The sequence below is a fragment of the Oryx dammah genome, unplaced genomic scaffold (genome assembly GCF_014754425.2).
Source record: "Oryx dammah isolate SB20612 unplaced genomic scaffold, SCBI_Odam_1.1 HiC_scaffold_5, whole genome shotgun sequence".
NCBI classification, from domain to species: domain Eukaryota; kingdom Metazoa; phylum Chordata; class Mammalia; order Artiodactyla; family Bovidae; genus Oryx; species Oryx dammah.
In genome coordinates this window covers 2737727-2763510 of record NW_024070189.1, presented here as the reverse complement: position 1 = coordinate 2763510, position 25784 = coordinate 2737727, and the positions used below count along the sequence as shown (strand labels likewise).

The 25784-nt window shown below is 38.0% G+C and overlaps 1 protein-coding gene across 6 annotated transcripts in view; it reads left to right on the top strand.

Annotated features, from left to right (window-relative positions):
* The window catches only part of FER (FER tyrosine kinase), a 475518-nt gene that overhangs the window by 114483 nt on the left and 335251 nt on the right, over positions 1-25784 (top strand). For all 6 annotated transcript variants that reach the window (XM_040239698.1, XM_040239699.1, XM_040239695.1 and 3 more), the window contains 3 exons: positions 5448-5631; positions 7678-7815; positions 8441-8560. In XM_040239698.1, coding sequence (XP_040095632.1) covers positions 5448-5631; positions 7678-7815; positions 8441-8560 — 442 coding nt within the window. The remainder of the gene's footprint in view (positions 1-5447; positions 5632-7677; positions 7816-8440; positions 8561-25784) is intronic.

Here is a 25784-nt window from a genome sequence, read left to right as displayed (position 1 = left end):
CAGTGTTTTCACGTGTAGGGTAGACCTGCATACTCTGATGGTGGTTTTAGACGAGTCTTAGGCACACTGCTAGCTCTTGTGTGTCTCTCTTTTCTCTTTAGTGCATTTTTCTTTTTATTTCCCTTTTTTTCCCCTCAGAACAGTCTTTGGTGCCCATGAAGGCTTGCAGTGGGAGGATGCAAGATGGTTTTCAAAGATTTGATGTTTGTCTACTCACTGCAAATTTAAACTTTGAACATTCTCTGTTATACTGAAGGTGCAGGTTTCATTTGTTTTTCTTTTTGTTCTTTATTATATTCTTAGATAATATGTGGGAGATTCAGAATTATGCTGCTGCCCCTATTGTAGCTACTCAGAATCCCCCCATTCATCGCGTTATTAGGAATATAGATTTGACCATGAAATATCATTCAGTTTGTCAGTTATTAAAAGACTGTGGGTCAATTGAATCTAGCAGTCACTGTGTACAAGGAAATGATATTGCACAGAGCTAGGGAGCTTGCTTTTTAAAGGCATTTTATACTGAATTTTAAAATATCACTATTTTAGTTCTTTGAACAGTCTAAAACCTATAATGTGTTTCAATAAATATTTCTTGATTGATACATAAAATTTGTTATACTAGTATGGATGCATCTCTTATATTTTTTAATACTTTATAGGAACATATAATCAAGAAGGTTGTTTTCCACTCCCCGAATTCTCTTATTTGTTATTAACTGTGCGTCTGACAGTTTTCTGCCATTTAGTTTCCATCACAACCCAGTGGATTGAGTAGGGCAGACAATTTAACTCCCAGGATTAAAAATTAGAAGCTGAAATTTATATTAAATGACATACTTGGATTGTACAGCTAATCAAAGGAGAAACTGAGATGAAAAGTGACTTCTTAACTTTGTTATTGTCAGAACATCACTGAGTGAAATAGATAGCTTATTCACTGTTCCCACATAGCATACTTGTTCCCACTTTAGCTTCCATGAGAAAAAAACACATGCAGACATTTGGGCCAAGTAACTTGTAAGTTAAGATAAATTCTTGTTCATGTTCTTCTTACTCAGAGTAATAAGTATTGTGTAGTTGAGAAGGAATGTTTTGAAAGAAAGGAAAAATGTAAGGTGATAAAACGTTTATTTATCCACATCAAAGCAGAGACTACTTGCAGACACTTTACTTTTGGAAAATAATCACTTCTCATTTGTTACCCGGAGGCTTTTCACCATAATATTTAACAAATGGTAAATGCTTCAGAGGTTTTTAATAAAAAATACTTGACTTTCTAGACTAACTTAATGACTAGTCTAGCCTGTCTCCTGTAAATGTCAAACATCCGTAATTGAGTTTTGCTAGCTTCATAGTATTGTTTGTGGCGTGACATGTTGTATACACACTCTGTTATTACAAACACTAAATGGATTTGTCAACAAGTGCAGGAAAAAGAATTATAATTTAGTCTCTTTTGTGAATTTTGTTATGTGGAGGAGGAAAAATTCGATGTTTTTTCTCCTGTTAATTGACACATAGAATGACTCCATGCCCTGCTTCAGTGCTTCTTGGCAGTAAAAAAAATAAAAGCATACATCACCAGAGGTATGATTCTGTGTCTGTCATTATAATTTATTTACCGTGTGTAGTTCACATTAATTTTAAGCTAAGGTATGGTTATTTAAATGCTAGGAAAGTATAATGTTGATCTGAGATGTTCTGAACTAAAATTGCCATGCAGCAGGGATCATGGTGCATAGTTTTGGTAATATATTTGGTAGAGTGAATAGAATTTTAAAAATTTAGTTATAACTGGTTTTCACACAGTAATACTATTTCTTGAATTTACTTACATAGTCTCTTTGGAACCCTAAATATTTTTTTAAACAAATCAAGTAAAAGTACATTAGACTCTCGTTTCAAATCATGGCATGTTTTTGGTGTTTTTGAAACTTTTTATTAATGCATGTTTTTTGAAACTTTTTATTAATATCTCCAAGGGAGGAAGTACAGGGTGCATGCATAAGTATAACCAAGTGCACGAGTGTCTGTGAGCCTGGAGGACAGTGAACTACACTAAGACATCCCCCTGATTTGTTTCAGTTTTAGACCCAAAGCTATTTGAAAAGAAATGTTCATGTTATGTATTATTATTATTATTATTTTAATATAATGGATTCTGCCTTGGATGTTTTCAAAGGCTTTTAATTGTTTTCTAAATTTGCAGACAGCTACTGGTAAGCTGTTTATAGACTTTGGCTATCCAGCCTTCTTCAGATTGTTGGTCATACGCTGCATCTGATAAACCGTGACGTCACTCAGCCGTGTCCGACTCTGTGTGACCCCATGGACTGTAGCCCACCAGGCTCCTCCGTCCATGGGATTTTCCAGGCAAGAGTGCTGGAGTGGGGTGCCATTTCCTTCTCCAAGGATATCTGATAAAGAGAAAAAAAATTAGCTGGGAAGTTCTTAAGTTTTCCTAATATTATTTTGGATAATAAAATTTCAGTGAGCCAAGTGTGGCATATTTCGTGAGTCATTTCTATACCAGCTAGAAAGACAGATGGGTCGTGTACAGCTTAAAAATCTGTGCAAATAGGAAGACAGATGGGTGGTTTAAATAGTTTAAATGTCTCCATGAAAATGTTTGTGTGGAAAGCTTCACTCCTGAAGTTACACTAAGAATATCTAAGTAATTAATTGGGAATAATAGAGTTTATACAAAGAAAGCAATATTTTTTAAGGAGGGGGAAAAATGTGAAATTCATTGAATTTGCTAGTTATAATTTTAAGCTTATGATCAAATTAGAATACAGTTAGAATGCAGTTAGGATACAGTCCCCAAACAGTGCTGCCTTGTTTTCTGATTAGGGACATGTGGACTCTAAAAGGCTTCTTTATTACTTGGAGTTGATTTAATGGCCTAATTGTACGTGAAATTTTGACATGTCATCAGAATTTGTCGAATATCAAGCAAGAGCACCATGAACCTGCTTAAAAATGATGAAACCAAACCAAACCCCCATAGAGGCAACTCTAAGAAAAGGACGTTAGAAAAGGCTGCTCTCCAATTTCTGCAGCAAATTTTCATGGACTTTCACTGCAGCAAGTGTTCAGGCATTAATGTGGCTTAGCTCCCAGCTGAAAGATTTGTTCCTGTTTGATTGGGTATACAGTTTGGATCTCAGGTGACAGCTTCATATGGGAGTCTCTGCCTGAGTTGTGTGGGTTGGTAGAAAAGGGGATTGTTATTTTAGAGGAAGGCTGCAGGACTGATCATAGATGTATCCATTGTACTGGCTTTTGGAGACTTTTTGGGAAATGTATTTCTGCAAGAAGGATGTTAAGTAGCAATGTTTATGGGCAAATTATTTATACAGAGTATTCAATGAAGAAATGATTCAAGTAACTGAACATGTAAGCAGATGTGTTCCTAAGAATGTTTAAAATCATTTGTGATTATTATTATTGAAGTGTCTTATTAATTGCTAAGTTAAAAAATTAACCTTCATGTCATACAGAGTAAGTTACAACCACTTTAGGACTTTATGTTAACAGAGGACAAAAATATATTGGTTTCTGAGTGAACATTTTTAAAAATTAAAAAGTCAGATGATAGAATTTTTTTAAAAAATCAGCATCCTTCTTAATAAGGGTAAGATTTTTTTTAATGAATTTATTTCAGTTATACATTTTAAAATTTATATGATTATTTACTAGTTCATGGCATATAATATATTATCCTGTGTGTTGTAATCAAAAAGTGAGAAAACCTACTTCTTTGATAGCTAGTGTTATCTTTTTCGGACCCCTTCCGATCAGAACTGAATTGACATATTGGCTCCTATACTCCTACTGTAATGATAGGACCTCTTTCCAGTCAGCTGTGAAAGGGCTTAGGAAAGACACTCTAGTGATTAAGTTATTTTCTCATCAACGAGTTCTTCATGTTATAAAGTGAAATAGGTTATCCAGGGCAATATTTTGTGAATAATTTGGATAATTATGAAAATATCCTGTTGTGCACGAGCAAGCTGATGTCTGTAACGGGAGATGTCAAGCTGCACTGTGCGCAGCTTCCCTGGAGGAGTCAGCGGTGGTTCTGGTGTTTGGAAACACTAGAATTTGTTGGTAATAGAGACATGCCAGTTTGCTGGAAGGATTTGTCTGCTTTTTCACCTGCTGAATGTGGCTCCTTTCCTTCAGAATTGGCAGAGTGAGGAGAAAGACGAAATTGTTCCAATTCTGTTGGTCTGCCTGAGGAAGTCTGATGTCTCCTCTCTTTGCAAAAACTCTGGGTTGTTCTCTGCTTTTGGCCCTGGGCTGGGGACTTTCTCCACCAGGAGATACTTTTCAGATTCCTGTCTCTAGGGAATATCCAAGTGGGTGCTGAGCCTAAACAGAGTGGAAGCAGAGAGAAGCCTCTGGCGTCAAAAATTCTCAACATAAGTTTTATTTTGGGGGAAAGATTCATTTGGTAAGCTCTCCTTGGATGGAGAGCAAAAACTTGAAGTCTAGATAATTGACAAGAAATATTTGCTCCGTTTGCTTCAAAAATTGAAGATTTGCTTAAAAATTTTATTTGTTTATATCATCATTCATTTATGTTGTCAACCTATAAATATTTTCTGAATGATTTTAGTAGGGGAATCATAGAAATTTTTAATTTGTTACTTCTAGATTTCTTCTGTATCAAGTCTAAGTTTCTCTGCTTGATTTTCAAGTCATTCACAACCTAAAACTATCTTAGCTATACAGCTTATTTCCTTCATTTCCTCAAAACTTGCTATCTTTGAGCTATTTATTTGCTTGCGTATGTAACATTGCTTATTCTCTCCGTGTTTTCACTCAGTATTCCAAATCACCAGACCATGGGCTGTTGTCAAAGACTCTGTTTTGCCAGTTGCTGAATTCACAATGTCTAGCACAGTTCCTGGGGATGAGCAGTTAATAATTTTTATTGAATGAAACAAAGGAATAAATGGAGAAAGAGTGAGGTGAAGGAACTATTGTCTCGCCTATTTTCTTATACCTTTCCAGACTTGCCTTATCTTTTAAGGTCTGTTTTCTCCACAGAGTCTCCTCTGACTTCCCTGGTCTTTATTGACATCTCGAAAGTAGACCTTCAAATTTAACATTATTTACAAACTTTGTAGTTTTCTTGGCAATGCAGTTTCACGTGTCCTGTCATTCCAATTTGGTGTAAGCTCCTTGAAGATGAGAAGGAGCAAATATCTGTACAGTTTTTCAAAAAAATTGTATCTTGACCTTTATTCATCAGACAGCTCCTGCAGGGCACACTTGCTTCAGAGCATCCTTGGCACAAAGTACTGGCAAATCAATACGTGTTCAGTAGCCTTTTGATTATTCATAAAATATATGAGAATCTCAGTTTGCATACAGTGAAGATAGAACTTTTAAAATGATCTCTTAACTTTATTCGACTTTTTTTTTTCCCCCAGGGAAAGAAACTGAAAAGGCTAAGGAACGTTATGATAAAGCCACAATGAAACTCCACATGTTGCATAACCAGTATGTTCTGGCATTGAAAGGGGCACAGCTTCATCAGGATCAGTATTATGACACTACGCTTCCTCTGCTTCTCGATTCCTTACAGAAGATGCAAGAAGAAATGATTAAAGCACTGTAAGCTTCATTTCCCGTTTGGTATAAAAGTCCTTCCTGAAGTGACTGTGGCATTGCTTTTGCCTCCCAGTTAAAAGTTTTGAATAAAATTTGTCTTTGTTTTGTAAGCTGTGTCACTGGACTAGCTCAGAGGGTGTTTCAGACCTTTTCTCCCTCGGGCCTTCTTGATTTTCCTGTCTGGTATCCCTTCGTTTTATGCTCACTCACTGTTCTTTTTGGATGCTTTTGTTATGCTCCAGTTAGCTGGAAATTTAAATGAAAAAAAAAAATCATAAGCATTAAAAAGTGGATATCTTATCTGTAGACCATTGAATGTTTAAATCTTGAGCATCTGATAAGCCCAAAGGAAATAATTTATTTATTTATTTATTTGCCTGCTTCTAGTTGTGTGAGATTACAGTGAACAAATGTTTATTGAAATTGTCTGTATGCAAAGCACACTGGAGCTTGGGGATGTAGAGATGAGTAGGGCACAGTTCTTGCCTTCAGGGGGCTAACAGTGTTGGTTAGTAGTTCACATGCATACATGTTTACCATACATATCAATTCAGTACACCACCCTCTGGTAGACTTCATCTCATCATTAATGCTGTTGAGTCCCCATTTTTCCATTGAAGGATAAAGTGATTTTAGTCAACTTGAATATGTCAGCGTTTAAGGGTATTGATAAAATAGTGAGATGCCTACTTAAAATATTTAATTAGTTATGTCTTCTTTAAATTACATATTACTGACTTATAAATTTATATTTCCTTTCCTACTTTCATTTTATGAATCAATGTTTCCTCAAACTCCCCATATGAATGTTCAATAACAGTATCTTTACCGTCATGAGAACGTACTTTAGAGACATTTAATAATTTCACGTGTATTATCATTACTGCCTAGTAAATTTTTTTAGATCTAGCATTTAAAAATATAATATCACTAAAATTGAATGCTTTGTCACACTCATTCATATAACATTAGGAGACTTCTTCCTTTTTTCCCCAATTTGTCTTCAAGATGAGTGTTAACATCATAACCACTTACTGTACTGCTTTATAAGAATTATCTAGAGAGGCTCATTACCATTCATATCATCCCGTACTTCCAACTGTGAGGCCCCAAGGATATTGACTGAATCTGAATTAAACTTTTCTACCTCGCTCTTTTAATTGTATCTATCAGGTGATTTCTGTAATCATTCAAAATTAGCATTGCCTGAAGCAGTTTGAATTTAATTTTTTTGTTTTTTTACCCAAATAGTATTTCACCATTCAAAATAAAGTAAAAGAATTCTTCAAAATAAGAGAGATTTTGTAAGGGCTCCTTTTTGTGAGTGATGATTTTGGAAAAGAAAATCAGGGTCTTATATTTATTTGGGTACATGCAGGATAAACATGTCTATCCACACTTTTTAAGGCTACTAAATGAGCAGTTGTGTATTTTTACAGCATAGCATTATCAAGTTGAGGACTAGGGTCTTTGCAACAGAATAGTTTTCTTTTTACACTTATTACATTAGGGTAATAACTGTTACGATCATTTTTGCTACTGACTGGCGGTCAGAAGAGATTGAAAGGTCATTGGAGATATAAGCCAGATAAACTCTGAGTATAATATGGAAAAGAACAGAGGCCGAGGAGCAAGCGAAGACCCAGGAGGTTGGGCTTATGAGGAAGCCGCACGCAGTGAAAGTAACATTCCGAACGCAGGACCTGACCCAGAGGTCAGGAGCTGACCTGATCCCCATGTGGTGGGACCAGCCTGTCTGCGATACTGTTTAGAAGTAAAAGTGATCAGTTCAGGCTTCCATTTTTGTATGTTGAAAAATGTAATGTAGATCATTTGCAATTATTCTGTTGCATCAAATGTAAATTGTTAATGCATACATTTCTATACTCCGTTTACTTCACTATCCAGGTAAATGAAATAAGGTGGTGCATGGAGCCACCGTCTGTAAAAATGGGCGTTACATTTCTCTTTTTTATCATTGTAAGTCCTTTCTGGGCCTGTTTCCCTGATAAAACTTTAAAATGTTGTAAAACTTCTTCTTCTTTTCAGAAAAGGTATATTTGATGAATACAGCCAGATAACTAGTCTTGTTACAGAGGAAATAGTGAACGTTCATAAAGAGATTCAAATGTCGGTTGAACAGATAGACCCTAGCACAGAATACAACAATTTCATAGATGTTCATAGGTATGTATAGATACTTTCATTCTTCTTTCAGTACTTTTGACAGTATTATTTTTTGCCACATATTATTTAATGAATTAAAATAAGAAATACTGACAAACTTTGTTAGGACATAGGCTATTTCTTACTAATTTGTCTGTTTTTAATTATTTTCAAAGTCCTTTCTCAGTGATTATAACTATTGATATTTAATTTATATAATGATCTTTAAAAGTTTTTCAGTTGTTACTACATCATTGCTTAAACCCATATTTAATTCATGAAGTAATATTTTCTTTTTAACAATTATGTAATAATAATAAACCTATTGTTTTCTGTTTGTGTTAAATTTTATAGTGATACTACATTTATTATGTTTTCACATATGCATCATCGTATTTTACATTAATTACTGTTGAAGAAGGAATAAAACAGATTAATATCTGTATTTACAAGTGAGGAAACTAGGCTGAAATTACTTGACTAGATCTTTGAGGCCTAAGGTTTAGTTTGATTTATACTATTTATTTTTGCTCTACTTTGTTAACATAATTTTAAATAAGAACAAATATTCTGCCTTTAGTGTATACTAAGACATATTATGATAGGGTATTCATATTGATCAAAATTATTTGGCATGCTTTACTAGAACAACGGCTGCTAAGGAGCAAGAAATTGAGTTTGATACTTCCTTACTAGAAGAAAATGAAAATCTACAGGCAAATGAGATTATGTGGAATAATTTAACAGCAGAAAGTTTGCAAGTAATGTAAGTATTTAGAAAATCTGAAGCTTAAATATTAGTGTGACTATTTATAGTTTACCTTTATCAGATTAAAATTCCAATTTTTGTTTTCTTGAAAGTAATGAAAAGTAACTAAAAATGAACTGATTTTTGTTTGGTCAAACTAAAATGCTTTGAGAAATATGTTAACTTTACCCATTATCATCACTAATTTTGGTAATTCTGAGAATAAAAATTCTGTGTAATGTTACATTCATTTGCCCAATTATTAATGACATAAGAATATTAGAATAATGTTTTATTTTTTCCAAAATTTATATAATTTTTTAACCCCATTTCATCCTGTAAATGGCAGAGATATTTGTCCTCAGTGAGGACAATAAGTATTAGAGATAAAAAGAAACTTACAGATGTCAAAAGCATTTAGTATAAAAATTTGACTTTGGAGTTTTCTCTTTAAGCAGAAATATCTTCTATTATAGACTGTTATAACACTTATAGACTATTATAACTGTTATAGACTATTATTTGGCCTTGGAGTACAGAATGAGGCGGGGCAAAGGCTAATAAGACTTTTACCAAGAGAATGCACTGGTCATAGCAAACACCCTCTTCCAACAACACAAGAGAAGACTACACATGGACATCACCAGATGGTCAACACTGAAATTTCACTGAAATCAGATTGATTGTATTCTTTGTAGCTAAAGACGGAGAAACTATACAGTCAGCAAAAACAAGACCGGGAGCTGAATATGGCTCAGATCATGAGCTCTGTATTGCCAAATTCAGACTAAATTGAAGAAAGTAGGGAAAACCATGAGACCATTCAGATATGACCTAAATCAAATCCCTTACTATTAAACAGTGGAAGTGACAAATAGATTCAACAGATTAGATCTGATAGAGTGCATGATGAACTATGGACGGGGGTTCGTGACCTTGTACAGGAGCCAGGGATCAAGACCATCTCCAAGAAAAAGAAATGCAAAAAGGCAAAATGATTGTCTGAGGAAGCCTTACAAATAGCTGTGAAAATAAGAGAAGCTAAAGGCAAAGGAGAAAGGAAAGATATATCCACTTGAATGTAGAGTTCCAAAGAATAGCAAGGAGAGATAAGAAAGCCTTCCTCAGTGATCAATGCAAAGAAATAGAGGAAAACAATAGAATGGGAAAGGCAAGAGATCTCTTCAAGAAAATTAGATATACCAAGGGAACATTTCATGCAAAGATGGGCACAATAAAGGACAGAAATGGTATGGACCTAACAGAAGCAGAAAATATTAAGAAAAGGGGACAAGAATACACAGAAGAACTGTACAAAAGTGATCTTCACAATGCAGACAATCACGATGGTGTGATCACTCACCTAGAGCCAGACATCCTGGAATGCGAAGTCAAGTTGGCCTTAGGAAGCATCACTATGAACAAAGCTAGTGGAGGTGATGGAATTCCAGTTGAGCTATTTGAGATCCTGAAAGATGATGTTGTGAAAGTGCTGCACTCAAGATGCCACCAAATTTGGAAAACTCAGTAGTGGCCACAGGACTGGAAAAGGTCAGTTTTCATTCCAGTCCCAAAGAAGAGCTAGCCAAAGAATGCCCAAACTACCGCACAATTGTACTCATCTAACATGGTCGCAAAGTAATGCTCAAAATTCTCCAAGCCAGGCTTCAACAGTATGTGAACCGTGAACTTCCAAATGTTCAAGCTGGTTTTAGAAAAGGCAGAGGAACCAGAGATCAAATTGCCAAAATCCACTGGATCATCAAAAAAGCAAGAGTTCCAGAAAAACATCAACTTCTGCTTTATTGACTCTGGCAAAGCCTTTGACTGTGTGGATCACAATAAACTGTGGAGAATTCTTCAGGAGATGGGAATACCAGACCGCCTGACCTGCCTCTTCAGAAACCTGTATGCAGGTCGGGAAGCAACAGTTCGAACTGGACATGGAACAACAGACTGGTTCCACATTGGGAAAGGAATACGTCAAGGCTGTATATTGTCACCCTGCTTATTTAACTTCTATGCAGAGTACATCATGAGAAACGCTGGACTGAAAGAAACACAAGCTGGAATCAAGATTGCTGGGAGAAATATCAATCACCTCAGATATGCAGATGACACCACGCTTATGGCAGAAAGTGAAGAAGAACTAAAGAGCCTCTTGATGAAAGTGAAAGAGGAGAGTGAAAAAGTTGGCTTAAAACTCACCATTCAGAAAACGAAGATCATGGCATCTGGTGCTATCACTTCATGACAAATAGATGGGGAAACAATGGAAACAGTGAGAGACTTTATTTTTTTTGGCTCCAAAATCACTGCAGATGGTGACTGCAGCCATGAAATTAATAGATGCTTGCTCCTTGGAAGAAACGTTATGACCAACCTAGACAGCATATTAAAAGCAGAGACATTACTGTGTCCATCTACTCAAGGCTATAGTTTTTGCAGTGGTCATGTATGGATGTGAGAGTTGGACTATAAAGAAAGCTGAACCCTGAAAAATGATGCTTTTGAACTGTGGTGTTGCAGAAGACTCTTGAGAGTCTCTTGGACTGCAAGGAGATCCAACCAGTCCATTCTAAAGGAAATCAGCCCTGGATGTTCATTGGAAGGACTGATGCTGAGGCAGAAACTCCAATACTTCAGCCACCTGATGTGAAAAGCTGACTCACTGGAAAAGGCCCTGATGCTGGGAAAGACTGAAGGCATGAGCAAAAGGAGATGACAGAGGATGAGACAGTTGGATGGCATCACTGACTCAATGGACTTGAGCTTGAGTAGGCTTCGGAAGTTGGTGATGAACAGGGAGCCCTGACGTGCCGCAGTCCATCACATTAAAGTCGCAAAGAGTCAGACACGACTGAGTGACTGAACTGAACTTACAGACTATTACATCAGTTTCCTTTCCACTTTTTGTTACTACTGCATAAAATTTTAAAAGGGTTTTGAGAAATCTAATTTTTTTTCTTTTCAAACATTCAATTCAGTTCAGTCGCTCAGTCGTGTCCGACTGTTTGTGACCCCATGAATCACACCACGCCAGGCCTCCCAGTCCATCAGCAACTCCCGGAGTCCACTCAGACTCACGTCCATCGAGTCCGTGATGCCATCCAGCCATCTCATTCTCTGTCGTCCCGTTCTCCTGCCCCCAATCCCTCCCAGCATCAGAGTCTTTTCCAATGAGTCAGCTCTTCACATGAGGTGGCCAAAGTACTGGAGTTTCAGCTTTAGCATCATTCCTTCCAAAGAAATCCCAGAGCTGATCTCCTTTAGGATGGACTGGTTAGATCTCCTTGCAGTCCAAGGGACTCTCAGGAGTCTTCTCCAGCACCACAGTTCAAAAGCATCAATTCTTCAGCACTCAGCTTTCTTCACAGTCCAACTCTCACTTTCATCCATGACCACTGGAAAAACCATAGCCTTGACTAGACAGACCTTTGTGGGCAAAGTAATGTCTCTGCTTTTGAATATGCTATCTAGGTTGGTCATAACTTTTCTTCCAAGGAGTAAGCGTCTTTTAATTTCATGGCTGCAGTCACCATCTGCAGTGATTTTGGAACCCCAAAAATAAAGTCTGACACTGTTTCCACTGTTTCCCCATCTATTTCCCATGAAGTGATGGGACCAGATGCCATGGTCTTCGTTTTCTGAATGTTGAGCTTTAAGCCAACTTTTTCACTCTCCACTTTCACTTTCATCAAGAGGCTTTTTAGTTCCTCTTTACTTTCTGCCATAAGGGTGGTGTCATCTGCATATCTGAGGTGATTGATATTTCTCCCGGCAATCTTGATTCCAGCTTGTGCTTCTTCCAGCCCAGCATTTCTCATGATGTACTCTGCATATAAGAAAACATAATTAAGGCATTCTTCTTTTAAAGTTAATTTAGAACTTCCTTGATGGCTTCTTGTAAAGAATCCGCCTGCCAGTGCAGGAGACATGGATTCAATTCCTGGGTCAGTAAGATCCTGTGGGAACGAAATGGCAATTCACTCCTGTATTCTCGCCTGGGAAATCCCATGGACAAAGAAGCCTGGCAGGCTTCAGTCCATGGAGTTGCAAAGCGTCAGATATTTGCAACAACAAAGATATTTAATCTGTCTAAACAACAGCAACAAAGATATTTAATCTGTCTCCTGGTTTTTGTCAGGAATGACAGAAACTAAAATTTGTTGATAAGTGTTGTCTGTACCTATCCCTGTGTGAAAAATACAGCTGGACGTTTTCTCAGTTTCTCTTCAGTTTTGGACGTGTTATATCATCTGACTTAATGAAATTTTATTTCAAAAGATTCAGCAAAAAATCCCTATGTAATATAATCAGAGTCTCCCTTCTACTGTTCAGTAATGCAGCATTTACAAATAATTAACTGAGTGGTAGGATCCTGGGACTAGCTCTTGGTAAGGGTTAATGTCTTTCAAGTTGCTCAGACAGGGTTGAAGAAACTACCAAATACTTGTTGAAGCTGAAGGCTTGACTGTTATGGTGGACTGACCATCGACGAGAGGCATGGTGAATTGGGTGTACCCTGCGCTCGTGGGTCTTTCCAAGAAGGCGTGACATCATTCTGGAAGAATCTGTTCCTCCAGGTTTGATCCCCTTCACAGGAGACTCACTTTGACTCTGTGTTACGGTGCCAGCTATCTCTAAATCAGCGGTACTCGCCTGGGCAGTTCTTCTCACGGGACACTTGACAATCTCTGAGACGTTTTCATTTGTCAGCTGGTCAGGTAGAGACCATGGTGCTGCTGATCATCCTGCAGGTCACAGGACAGCCTCCTGCAGCAAAGAGTATCTGGCAAAAATGTCGGGAATGCTGAGGTTGAGGAACTATGCTTGTACCAGTAGAGTTGAATGCGTGTCATAAAGTGGATGGTCGCGTTTCTCAATTCTTGTGCAGTGATAAATTCCTGAGCTGCTTGGTGAAGGAACATGACTTAAATTGTTCTTGTTTTTTTAAACCATTCTATTGCCCCATCAAGATACATTTACTCTGTGTTTAAGGTTGCAAGGTTTAATACTCTCAGGGAGTTTAGGCTGTAATTGATCAGTTTATTTTAATACACCAATAAAGAATGAACATACAGAAATTGGAGTGTTATGAGGTAAAACTAAATATTGCTAACTGTTATAAGCATATATAAAGTAAGAGATTTTGTGGCCAAAGAAGAATTTGTTTTATTGCTTTTTAGGGTATAATTAGAGCTAAAGATAGTTATACTCATAAATCATTATTTCTTAATTATGGTGATGAAGCAGTGAACAAAAATTCAATAAATTAGAGAGAATAAATCTTTGATAGTGTGGTATAAGATTTAATTGCTTACATCTTACTGAGGTAAAGCTTTAGCTACATTTCAATGAACAGTGTCTAAATTCAGGTTATGAGCTTAGGATTAGACTATCCTCAAGAAGTTTATTCCAAGAATGAGTTATTCAGTGTGTCTATAGGCACTGTTAAAATAATTCAGTTCCATTAAAAAATATATATGAATGTATATGTGTGTATATATGTATATATTTTAATGTAATGCAAGATGAAATTATTATTAAGGATTTATTGAGCATGGCCCTGCCAATCAGAACAAGACCCAATTCCCCCTCAGTCACTCTCTCCCATCAGGAAGCTTCCATAAGCCTCGTATCCTTCTCCATCAGAGGGCAGACAGACTGAAAACCACAATCACAGAAAACTAACCAATATCTATTCACATGGACCACAGCCTTGTCTAACTTAATGAAACTATGAGCCATGCCGTGTAGGGCCACCCACAACAGGACGGGTCATGTGGAAAGTTCTGACAAAATGTGGTCCACTGGAGAAGGGAATGGCAAGCCACTTCAGTATTCTTGCCTTGAGAACCCCATGAACAATAGGAAAAGGCAAGAAGATAGGACACTGAAAGTGGATCCTGCCAGGCTGGTAGGTACCCAGGTTGCTACTGGAGATCACTGGAGAAATACCTCCAGAAAGAATGAAGAGATAGAGCCAAAGCAAAAGCAACACCCAGTTGTGGATGTGACTGGTGATGGAAGCAAGGTCTGATGCTGTAAAGAGCAATATTGCACAGGAACCTGGAATTTAGCTCCATGAATCAAGGCAAATTGGAAGTGGTCAAACAGGAGATGGCAAGAGTGAACATCAACATTTTAGGAATCAGCGAATTAAGATGGACTGGAATGAGTGAATTTAACTTAGATGACCATTATATCTACTACTGTGGGTGGGAATCCCTTAGAAGAAATGGAGTAGCCATCATAGTCAACAAAAGAGTCTGAAATGCAGTACTTGGATGCAGTCTCAAAAATAGCAGAATGAACTCTTTTCTTCTCCAAGGCAAACCATTTAATATCACAGTAATCCAAGTCTATGCCGCAAGCAGAAATACTGAATAAGCTGAAGTTGAACGGTTCTATGAAGACCTACAAGACCTTCTAGAACTAACACTCAAAAATGATGTCCTTTTCATTATAGGGGACTGGAATGCAAAAGTAGGAAGTCAAGAATCATTTGGAGTAACAGGCAAATTTGGCCTTGGAGTACAGAATGAAGCAGGGCAAAGGCTAATAGAGTTTTGTCAAGAGAACACACTAGTCATAGCAAACATCCTCTTATAACAACACAAGAGAAGACTCTACACATGGACATCACAGATAATCAATAGCGAAATCAGATTGATTATATTCTTTGCAGCCAAAGATGGAGAAGCACTATACAGTCAGCAAAAACAAAACCAGGAGTTGACTGTGGCTCAGATCATGAATTCCTTACTGCCAAATACAGACTTAAATTGAAGAAAGTAGGGGAAATCACTAGACCATCCAGGTAAGACCTAAATCAAATTCCTAACTATTATACAGTGGAAGTGAAAAATAGATTTAAGGGACTAGATCTGATAGACAGAGTGCCTGATGAACTGTGGACGGAGGTTCATGACATTGTACAGGAGGCAGGGATCAAGACCATCCCCAAGAAAAAGAAGTGCAAAAAAGCCAAATGGTTGTCTGAGGAGGCCTTATAAATAGCTGTGAAAAGAAGAGAAGCGAAAAGCAAAGGAGAAAAGGAAAGATATAAGCATCTGAATGCAGAGTTCCAAAGAATAGCAAGGAGAGATAAGAAAGCCTTCCTCAGTGATCAATGCAAAGAAATAGAGGAAAACAATAGAATGGAAATGACTAGAGATCACTTCAAAAAAAATTAGAGGTACCAAGGGAATATTTCATGCAAAGATGGACTCAATAAAGGGCTAAGTGGTCTGGACCTAACAGAAAAGTAAAAGTAAAGCTGAAGTTGCTCAGTCGTGTCCGACTCTTTGCAACCCCATGGACTGTAGCCCACCAGGCTCCTCTGTCCATGGGATTTTCCAGGCAAGAAAACTGGAATGGGTTGCCATTTCCTTCTTCAGCAGATCTTCCTGACCCAGGGATCAAACCCAGGTCTCCTACATTGTAGGCAGATACTTTACCATCAGGGCCACCAGGGAAGTCCACCAGGGACCTACCAAAAGCAGAAGATATTAAGAGGTGGCAAGAATACACAGAAGAAGTGTACCTTAAGATCATGATGACCCAGATAACCACGATGGTGGTGTGATCACTCACCTACAGCCAGACATCCTGGAGTGTGAACTCAAGTGGGCCTTAGAAAGGATCACTACGAACAAATCTAGTGGAGGTGATGGAATTCCAGTTGAGCTCTTTCAAATCGAGAAGGATGATGCTGTAAAAGTGCTGCACTCAATATACCAGCAAATTTGGAAAACTCAGCAGTGGTCACAGAAGTGGAAAAGGTCAGTTTTCATTCCAATGCCAAAGAAAGGCAATGCCAAAGAATGCTCAAACTACCACACAATGGCACTCATCTTAGTTCAGTCCAGTTGTTCAGTCGTGTCCAACTCCTTGTGACCCCATGAATTGCAGCACGGCAGGCCTCCCTGTCCATCACCAACTCCTGGAGTTCATTCAACTCGTGTCCATTGAGTTGGTGATGCCATCCAGCCATCTCATCCTCTGCTGTCCCCTTCTCCTCCTGCCCCCAATCTTTCCCAGCATCAGGGTCTTTTCCAGTGAGTCAACTCTTTGCATGAGGTGGCCAAAGTATTGGAGTTTCAGCTTCAACATCACTCCTTCCAGTCAACACCCAGGACTGATCTCCTTTAGGGTGGACTGGTTGGACCTCCTTGCAGTCCAAGGGACTCTCAAGAGTTTTCTCCAACACCGCAGTTCAAAAGCATCAATTCTTTGGCGCTGAGCTTTCTTTATAGTCCCAACTCTCACATCCGTACATGACCACTGGAAAAACCGTAGCTTTGACTAGACAGACCTTTGTTAGCAAAGTAATGTCTCTGCTTTTCAATTTGCCGTCTGGTCATAACTTTTCTTTCAAGGAATAAGTGTCTTTTAATTTCAGGGCTGCAGTCACCATCTGCAGTGATTCTGGAGCCCCCTGAAAATTAAGTCTGTCACTATTTCTACTGTTTCCCCATCTATTTGCCATGAAGTGATGGGACCAGATGCCATGATCTCAGTTTTCTGAATGTTGAGTTTTAAGCCAACTTTTTCACTCTCCTCTTTCACTGTCATCAAGAGGCTATACACAAAAAATTGGTGTTTTCTCAGCACCTATTGAACAGTTTGTCTTTTCACCATGTATATTCTTGCATCTTTTGTCACAGATTAACTGACCCTAAGTGTGTGGATATATTTCTGGGCTCTCTATTCCTTTCCATTGATGTATGAGTCTATTTTTGGAACACTACCATACTGTTTTCATTGCTGTAGGTTTGTAGGGTAGTCTAATGTCAGGGCTTGATTACTCCCGCTGTTTTTTTTTTTTTTTTTTTTTTTGTCTATTTGGGGCTCTTTTATGTTTCTCTGTATTGGTTTTTCTTTTAGTGTTTAATGCTTGGGATAATAAGTACTCTGAGCACAATTCTTAGGTTTTTTCAGGGACTTTTGGAAATACTTGACATCTGAAAAATTTTTGTTTATTTCAAAATATGACAAGAAAACTGTTGTAAAGCATAATATCACTGTTATTAATTATTAAATTGGGTATACACCAAAACATTTCAAACAATTTGTAGGTTAAACTTTCTCACTTTTTAATATATGTGTATAATGATGGTGTGTATACATACACACACACACTTTGGATAGAGGCCAAGTATTGTAAAGGTCTCTAAGTAGTCCTTTCATTCTGGGAAAATACTGGGAATAGCATAAATATTCATCAATAAGGAATTGGTTAAATGAATTATAGTAGGTCTATACTAATTCCACAATTTTTCCATATTATTCAGGCTTTAAATAGAATAAGATAGGCTTTTATATATGCTTGTATGGAAAGATCACAGAGAATATGATAGAGAACAAAAATAAGCTATAGAATAATATTTATTGAATGAGTCTATTAATAAATAAAAGTCCATATAAGTTTGTATATACATAGAAACTATTTTGGAATGGAGATGAATTGACGGGTTTTATAAGGAAGCATGTTGGGGCCCATATTCATAATAATTTTAAATAAATACAGTGTTATTTCACATCTTTTTGCAGTATTATTTGAAAGCTTATGTTAGTTCTTCAGAATATAAGCTAAATATTTTCCTTCCCATTATGTCAATTCTTATCCTTTCACTAAGCATTTGTTCATTAGTAAGATTGCTTTAGGGCTTCCCTGGAGGCTCAGTGGTAGATAATCCTCCTGCCAAGCAGGAGATGTGAGTTTGATCCCTGGTTTGGGAGGATCCCCCTGGAGAAGGAAATGGCAACTCACTCCGATATTCTTGCCTGGAAAATCCCATGGACAGAGAAGCCTGGCGGGCTACAGTCCATGGGGCATGACATGATTTAGCGACTAAATAACAGCAACATTGCTTTATATAGTTTTACAATAGAGCACTCTCAAAGCTCTTTTTGAAAATGCTAATATTTAATGGCCTGTGTTTCCCTGTGTATTAGGTTTTTTCTTGTCCTATGTGAAAAGTTTAATGCGTTATTAAGCGATGGTATTAAAGAAGACTTCAGAAATAGTTTTCTTTTCGTTTTGCATTGCTTTATGTTTAAGTGATCCATGACCCTATCCTTTGTGAAAGGTTATATTCGTTTGGAAGTGAGAATCATTAATTTTTGACTTCTGGAGTTTTTCTGTAAATAGGGGTCACATGGCAATCTGTCAGACTGCTGATTAGTCTTGACTATGAAACAAAAAATTGGGCTGCATTTCTCTTAGAGTCTTCAGAATTCTTGGCTAGATGTCAGATGTTGCAGATGATTTATGAACATCTTTGTTGAATGAGTGAGTGAATGGAGATATTTTATGGAGATTTCGGGGAGTTTCTCAGTAGCGGGTCTCGTCTCTGGCTTCATATTAGGGTCACTGAGGGAGCCTTCAAAAAAAATGTTGATGTCTGGAATCGGACCCAAACCAGTTAAATCAAATTTTCTGAGGGTTAGATCCAGGCATTGGAATTTTTTGTAAACTTTCCAGATGATTTTAGTGTAGAAAGGATTGAAAATCTGCCATAAGCCCACTAAAACTATGTTTGTAGAAATATGTGTTTTACTTTCTGCAGGGAGGGTGTGTGCAGATTTTCAGAGGGTTTCTCAACCCCAAATGCCTGAGGACTGCTCTACTTGAATATCTTTCATATTTAAAGGTGTCTTTTTTGTTAAAGTTTTCTAGTGAAGCTATATTTCTCAAATTTATAGTATTATTGGCAAAAATTAGCATTTTTCATAGTGGTCTAACTGGAATTTTAAAAAATGTTTAATAGGATAATTGCTTTACAGTGTTATTGGCGTCTTTCATACAACAATGTGAATCAGGGAATTTCTTTTTGACTCTTTTTCTTCTTTTGATCTGCCATACTTCTGGTCTAGTCTTGACTGGTAAAGTATTTGAAGTTTAAAGAGATCTTCTTCTCTTGAGGTTATCTTTTTCACTTTGCTAGTCATAAAAAGACACCTGTTAAGTTTTCTTATTTTAGATTCCTAAATATAACATAAAAATTTTTGTTTTCATTAACCACACTCATAAATTTAATAGTTTAGGTTGCTCTTTAATGTATCGTATAGAGGCTTCTCAAATAAATGTATGGGACTCTGAGATTATTACACAATTACTATTTACATCCAGAAAAAGATTATACAGTGTTACTCCTTGCCTCTTTTCAGATCTGATAGAAATCTAATGATATAGTACGAAATGGCAAAGTTACTGCATTTATCCATGTAAATATGTGCCACGAAACATTTTTATCATACTCTCATTATTTGTCTATCAACTATAATGATAAAGGTAATACCACTGCAGTATTCTTGCCAGGAAAATCCCATGGACAGAGGAGCCTGGTGGGCCACAGTACATAGGGTTGTGAAGAGTTGGACTTGACTGAGTATAATATCACCCCTGCCTGCCCCGACCCCAGCATATATGCAGAGAGAGGAGTTCATCTCAGCTATTTGTAGATTGTTTGCTTATCTCTTGTATCTTGGAAATGTTTTGAAGGGCAGATTGCTATGTGGGAAAGGGCTGTTTCTCAGCCTCTGATAAATTCTACGCCTGATCGCGCACGTGCCGCCACACATGCATTCAGGCTGCGTCACCTTCAGGCTTGAAGCTGAGACTGCAGCCGTTGTCTCTGTCTTCTGCAGCCTCTCTGCTTCCCCTCCATCACCGCTTTCACATCTCCCTCATTTTTGGATCTCCCTTCTTGGCCAGAGGCTGAAAGAGAATACTAAACTTTTTGTTTAAGATTATATATGTAAATATTTCCTCTCATCCAATCACTATTTAATTGATTAATTTGGGATTAATTTAGTTCATCAAAGTAACTTGAAAAAGTCAAGTCTGTTGAACATTAGAAGAATATATTTAAGTATCTGTTGTGTGGATTTTTGCATTTTGGATTGATGAGGCATTGATTTGTGATCTGTTGCAAACTTAAAGCAGGGTAAATGGCATCATGAATCCATAGTTTAAGCTAGGCAAGTTACGGATAACAAGTTGTTCCAAAATATGAACAGTAACATGTCTGCCAAAAGAGGAATTTTTATTGATTTTACTAAATGGTGGCGAGCAGAGGGCCTCTGCCTTTCTGTGGGGTGAGTTTTCCAGTTCAGGTGAGGTCTCTTAATAATGAGTTGTTATCACCTAGCAGTAGGAAATATATTTGAGTTCCAAAAGATTGTGTTAAATGTCTAATTGTATATTCTAAAGTAAAGCCCAGTCTCAGGTCTCATGTTTCTCAGATCATTTAACAAAATTTAAAGTCAACATGTGTTTAGCTTTTACAGTGAAATATAAATAAGATCTCTTAATTGAAAAATGGTAATTCTCTACATGGGAAAGTGATTATTTTGGATTTTTTGAGCTGTGAATGAGCAATCTATAGCCTATAGATCGCATCCAGCTAGCCACCTATCTTGTGCAGTCTATGAGCTAATACTGCTTTTTACATTTTCAAACAGTTAAAAAAATCAAAAGAAGAACTATATTTTGTGATATATGAAAGTTACGTGAAACTTAAAACATCAGAGTACATCAGTTAAACTGGAACACGGCCATGCTCCTCCTTTACCTGTTGTCTGTGGGTGGATTTGCTACTGGGCAGAGTCGAGCAGTTGAGACAGAGACCACGTATGGCGTTCTCGTCACTTCACACTGCTGCTCGGCGCACTGCAGACCACAGCGCCGTGGCTGTAACTCAGCAGTGTTCTGAACGCCGCACATGTCACTGGGCTACCGCATTTGTTTCCTTTTTGTTGTCGGTGCATGCATGTCATTTCAAAACGAGAAGACAAGAGAAAATGGCTTTCGGTTGTCACACTTTAAGACACAATAGAGGGCAGATTATTTTGTTGTTGAGTTAGATGGCGCATTGTGTTCATCACACTTGGGCTCTGTGGCTGTGCTGAAATAACGCTGTTGACATTACCAGATGCAACACTCTTCTCAGTGATACCGACACACAAGAGCCAAGAAAAATGATAAAAGTTAAACTGAAATGCTTCATCACAGCAGACTTTCTTCAGAGAAATAAAATATGAATGAGGATAAAACTGAATGAAAATAAGTTTCTGGGTGACCTATTTGTTAGCCAAGCAGGGAAAGCCCATTTATCAGAGGTAATTTAATTAAATAGTGTTTTAAAGAATAACTGAAGAAATAGGTTCAGAGGAAATAAGTTTGTTTATGACCATTACATTTTCAGTAAGGACATTTGCTTGAGGGGTTGGGAACTTTGGGAGCTACATCATTAGTTAATTAATAAAAACATGACAAGTTATTCAACGTGGTTTCCCCTGGCTCTTGCCAAGTCAGCAGATATGATCCAAACTACTCAGTTGTTTACTTGTGAAGTCAAACCAGGTTTGAAGCGATTGAAGAATTACTTTCAGTGAACGTCCTGTGTGGGTCACCTGCAAACAGGAGTATTCTCAATGAAGCTGAGAAAGCACTAACCCAGTGTAGACTGACGTGGAATCTGTTATGATGTATTACAGCTGATGGTGTTAAGAATATATGTGGATCAAAAAGAGGTTTAGTTGAACAAAGACCTGTGTGTGGGTCAAGAAGCAACAGTTAGAACCCTGCATGGAATAACTGACTGGTTCAGGATGGAGAAAAGAGTGTGACAGGGCGGTCTGCTGTCACCCTGCTTATTTTACCTGCACCCTTAGCACGGCATGAGAAATGCCAGGCTGGATGAGTTACAAGCAGGAATCAAGACAAGCTGGAGAAACATCAACCTGTGGATATGTGGATGATACCACTCTTAACGGCAGAAAGTGACGTGGAACTAAAGATCCTCTTGATGAGAGTGAAGGAGGAGAGTGAAAGAGCTGGCTTAAAACTAATTTTAAAAACAGAGATCATGGCATTTGGCCCCATTTCTTCATGGCAAATAGAAGGGGAAACGGGGGAAGTAGTGACAGATTTCCTCTTCTTGGGCTCTGAAATCAGTGTGGATGGTGACTGCAGCCATGAATTCTGAAGACAGTTGCTTCTGACAAAGCAAATGACAAACCTAGACAGGGGAGCTACAGCAAACCTAGACAGTGTGTTGAAAAGCAGAGACGTTACTCTGCCAGCAAAGGTCCGTACAGTCAAGGCTGTGCTCTTCCCAATGGTCACATATGGTTGTGAAAGGTGGACTGTTAAGAAGGCAGAGCACTAAAAAACTGAAGCCTTCAAACTGTGGTGTTGGAGAAGACTCCTGAGAATTCCTTGGACAGCAAGGAGATCAATCCAGTCAATCTTAAGGGAAATCAACCCTGAGAACTCATTGGAAGGACTGATGCTGAAGCCCCAGTATTTTGGTCACCTGATGCAAACAGTGACTCATTGGATAAGACCTTGATGCTGGGAAAGATTGAGGGCAGAAGGAGAAGAGGGTATGAGAGGATGCGACGGCTAAATGGCATCACCGATACAGTGGACATGAACTCGGGCAGACTTCGGGAGATGATGAGGGACAGGAAGGCCTGGTGTGCTGCAGCACATGGGGTCACAAAGAATTGGACAGGACTGGGCAACTGAACAACAATAGCAAATGAGGATTCTCAAAAAAGTTATATCAGGCAACTGTAACCGTTATTGCATTCGGGTTTTTATTAACCCAGATGTCACAATTAATGGGACAGTACTAGGAATTTTTAATTTACATTTTTTTAGGAAGTTGGATCTCTTTAGAAGTGCTCAGACATTTAAATAATGATAGAAAATGGTTTTAGGATATAAGAAGTATTGTCATGAGTACTGAAAACTTGATATCATCCACAATAGTTGCTTTAGGCTTTTGTATCTTTAAATATACATCGTAGTTGTATGAGGAGGCCTGACACATAGCTAAGAAAAGAAGAGAAGTGAAAGGCAAGGAGAAAGGGAAAGATATACCTAACTGAATGCAGAGTTCCATAGAATAGCAAGGAGATATAAGAAAGCCTTCTTAAGTCAACAGTGCAAAGAAATAGAGGAAAACAAGAATGGGAAGACTAGAGATCTCTTCAAGAAAATTGGAGACACCAAGGGAATATTTCATGCAAAGCTGAGCTCAATAAGGACAGAAAAGGCAAGGACCTAACAAAAGCACAAGAGATTAAGAGGCGGTGGGAAGAATCTGAGCCACCAGGAAAGATCCCCTGGAGGAGGAAATGGCAACCTGCTCCAATATTCTTGCCTGGAGAATCCCATGGACAGAGGAGTCTGGCGGGCACTGTCCAAAGGGTTGCAAAGGGTCGGACATGACTGAAACGACTTAGCATGGCAAGAATACACAGAAGAACTGTACAAAAAAGATCTTAATGACCAGGACAACCACGATGGTGTGGTCATTCACCTAGAGCCAGACATCCTGGGGTGTAAAGTCAAGTGGGCCTTAGGAAGCATCACTAAGAACAAAGCCAGTGAAGGTGATGGAATTCCAGCTGAGCTATTTCAAATCCTAAAAGATGATGCTGTTGAAGTGCTACACTCAATATGTCAGCAAAATTCCAAAATTTGGAAAACTCAGTAGTGGCCACAGGCCTGGAAAAGGTCAGTGTTCATACTAATCGCAAGGAAAGACAATGCCAAAGAATGTTCAAACTACCGTACAATTGCACTTATTTCACATGCTAGCAAGATAATGCTCAAAATGCTTCAAGCTAGGCTTCAACAGTGTGTGAACCAAGAACTTCCAGAAATACAGGCTGGGTTTAGAAAAGACAGAGGAACCTGAGATCAAATTGCCAACCTCCACTGGATCACAGAACAAGCAAGGAATTCCAAAAAAACATCTACTTCTGTTTCATTGATTACACTAACGCCTTGACTCTGTGGATCACAACAAACTGTTGAAAATTCTTAAAGAGATGAGACTTTACCTGTCTCCTGAGAAACCTGTATGCAGGTGAAGAAACAACAGAATCAGACATGGAACAGCAGACTAGTTCAAAATTGGGAAAGGAGTTTGTCAAGGCTGTATACTGTCACCCTGCTTATTTAACTTCTATGTAAAATATACGTGAAATGCCAGGCTGGGAGAGTTGTAAGCTGGAATCAAGATTGCAGGGAGAAATATCAACAACCTCAGATATGCAGATAATACCACTCTCATGGCAAAAAGTGGAAAGGAAGCAAAGAACTTCTTGATGAGGGTGAAAGCAGAGAGTGAGAAAGCTGGCTTAAAACTCAGCATTCAAAAATGGGGATAATGACATCCAGTCCCAATACTTTATGGCAAATAGATGGGTAAAAAGTAGAAACGGTGGCAGATTTTATTTTCTTGTTTTCCAAAATCACTGAGGACAGTGACTGCAGCTGTGAAACGAAATGATTCTTGCTTCTTGGAAGGAAAGCTATGACAAACCTAGAGGGCATATTATAAAGCAGAGATATCACTAGTGGACAAAGGTCCGTATAGTCAATGCTATGATTTTTCTGGTAATCATGTGAGAGTTGGACCATAAAAAAGGCTGAGCGCTGAGAAATTGATGCTTTTGAGTTGTGGTGCTGGAGAAGACTCTTCACAGTCCCTTGAACAGCAAGGAGATTAAACCAGTCAATCCTAAAGGAGATCAGTCCTGGGTGTTCATTGGAAGGACTGATGCTGAAGCTGAAGCTCCAATACTTTGGCCACCTGATGTGGAAAGCTGACTCATTTGAAAAGACCCTGATGCTGGGAAAGATTGAGGGCAGGAGGAGAAGGGGATGACAGAGGATGAGATGGTTGGATGGCATCATCAACTCAATGGACATGAATTTGAGCAAATTCCGGGAGGTGGTGAAGCACAGGGAAGCCTGGCATGCTGCAGTCTTTGGGACTGAAAGAGTCAGATAGGACTTAGCGACTGAACAACAATCTTTAAATACAACTAAATCTTTAAAAATCATCTATATATAACCTGTATCTACTAGAATGTTTTTCTCTTAATCCATTCTATTGCAAGTAGAAAAAAGGCAAAATGCTTTGCCTATATAATACTATTCTTCTAAATCATTTGTCTTTTCTACTTTAGATTTATAGCCATGGATCTATAGAGACTGAGAAATATTAAGAAGTTTTGACTTCAAAGGGTTATCTTTGCTCGATTTTTTTTTTTTTATTTAAGAAGATTTTGCATAAAGCTTGGGCATGTTTTGTTTGTGCCAAGGCTATAAAAGATTAAGGCCTCAAGAAGCACCACTATTTTCTTTACATGATCAAGAGCTAGAAAAAGGAAAGTTAGCTAATCTTTTCATTCTTTTTCTTCTGAT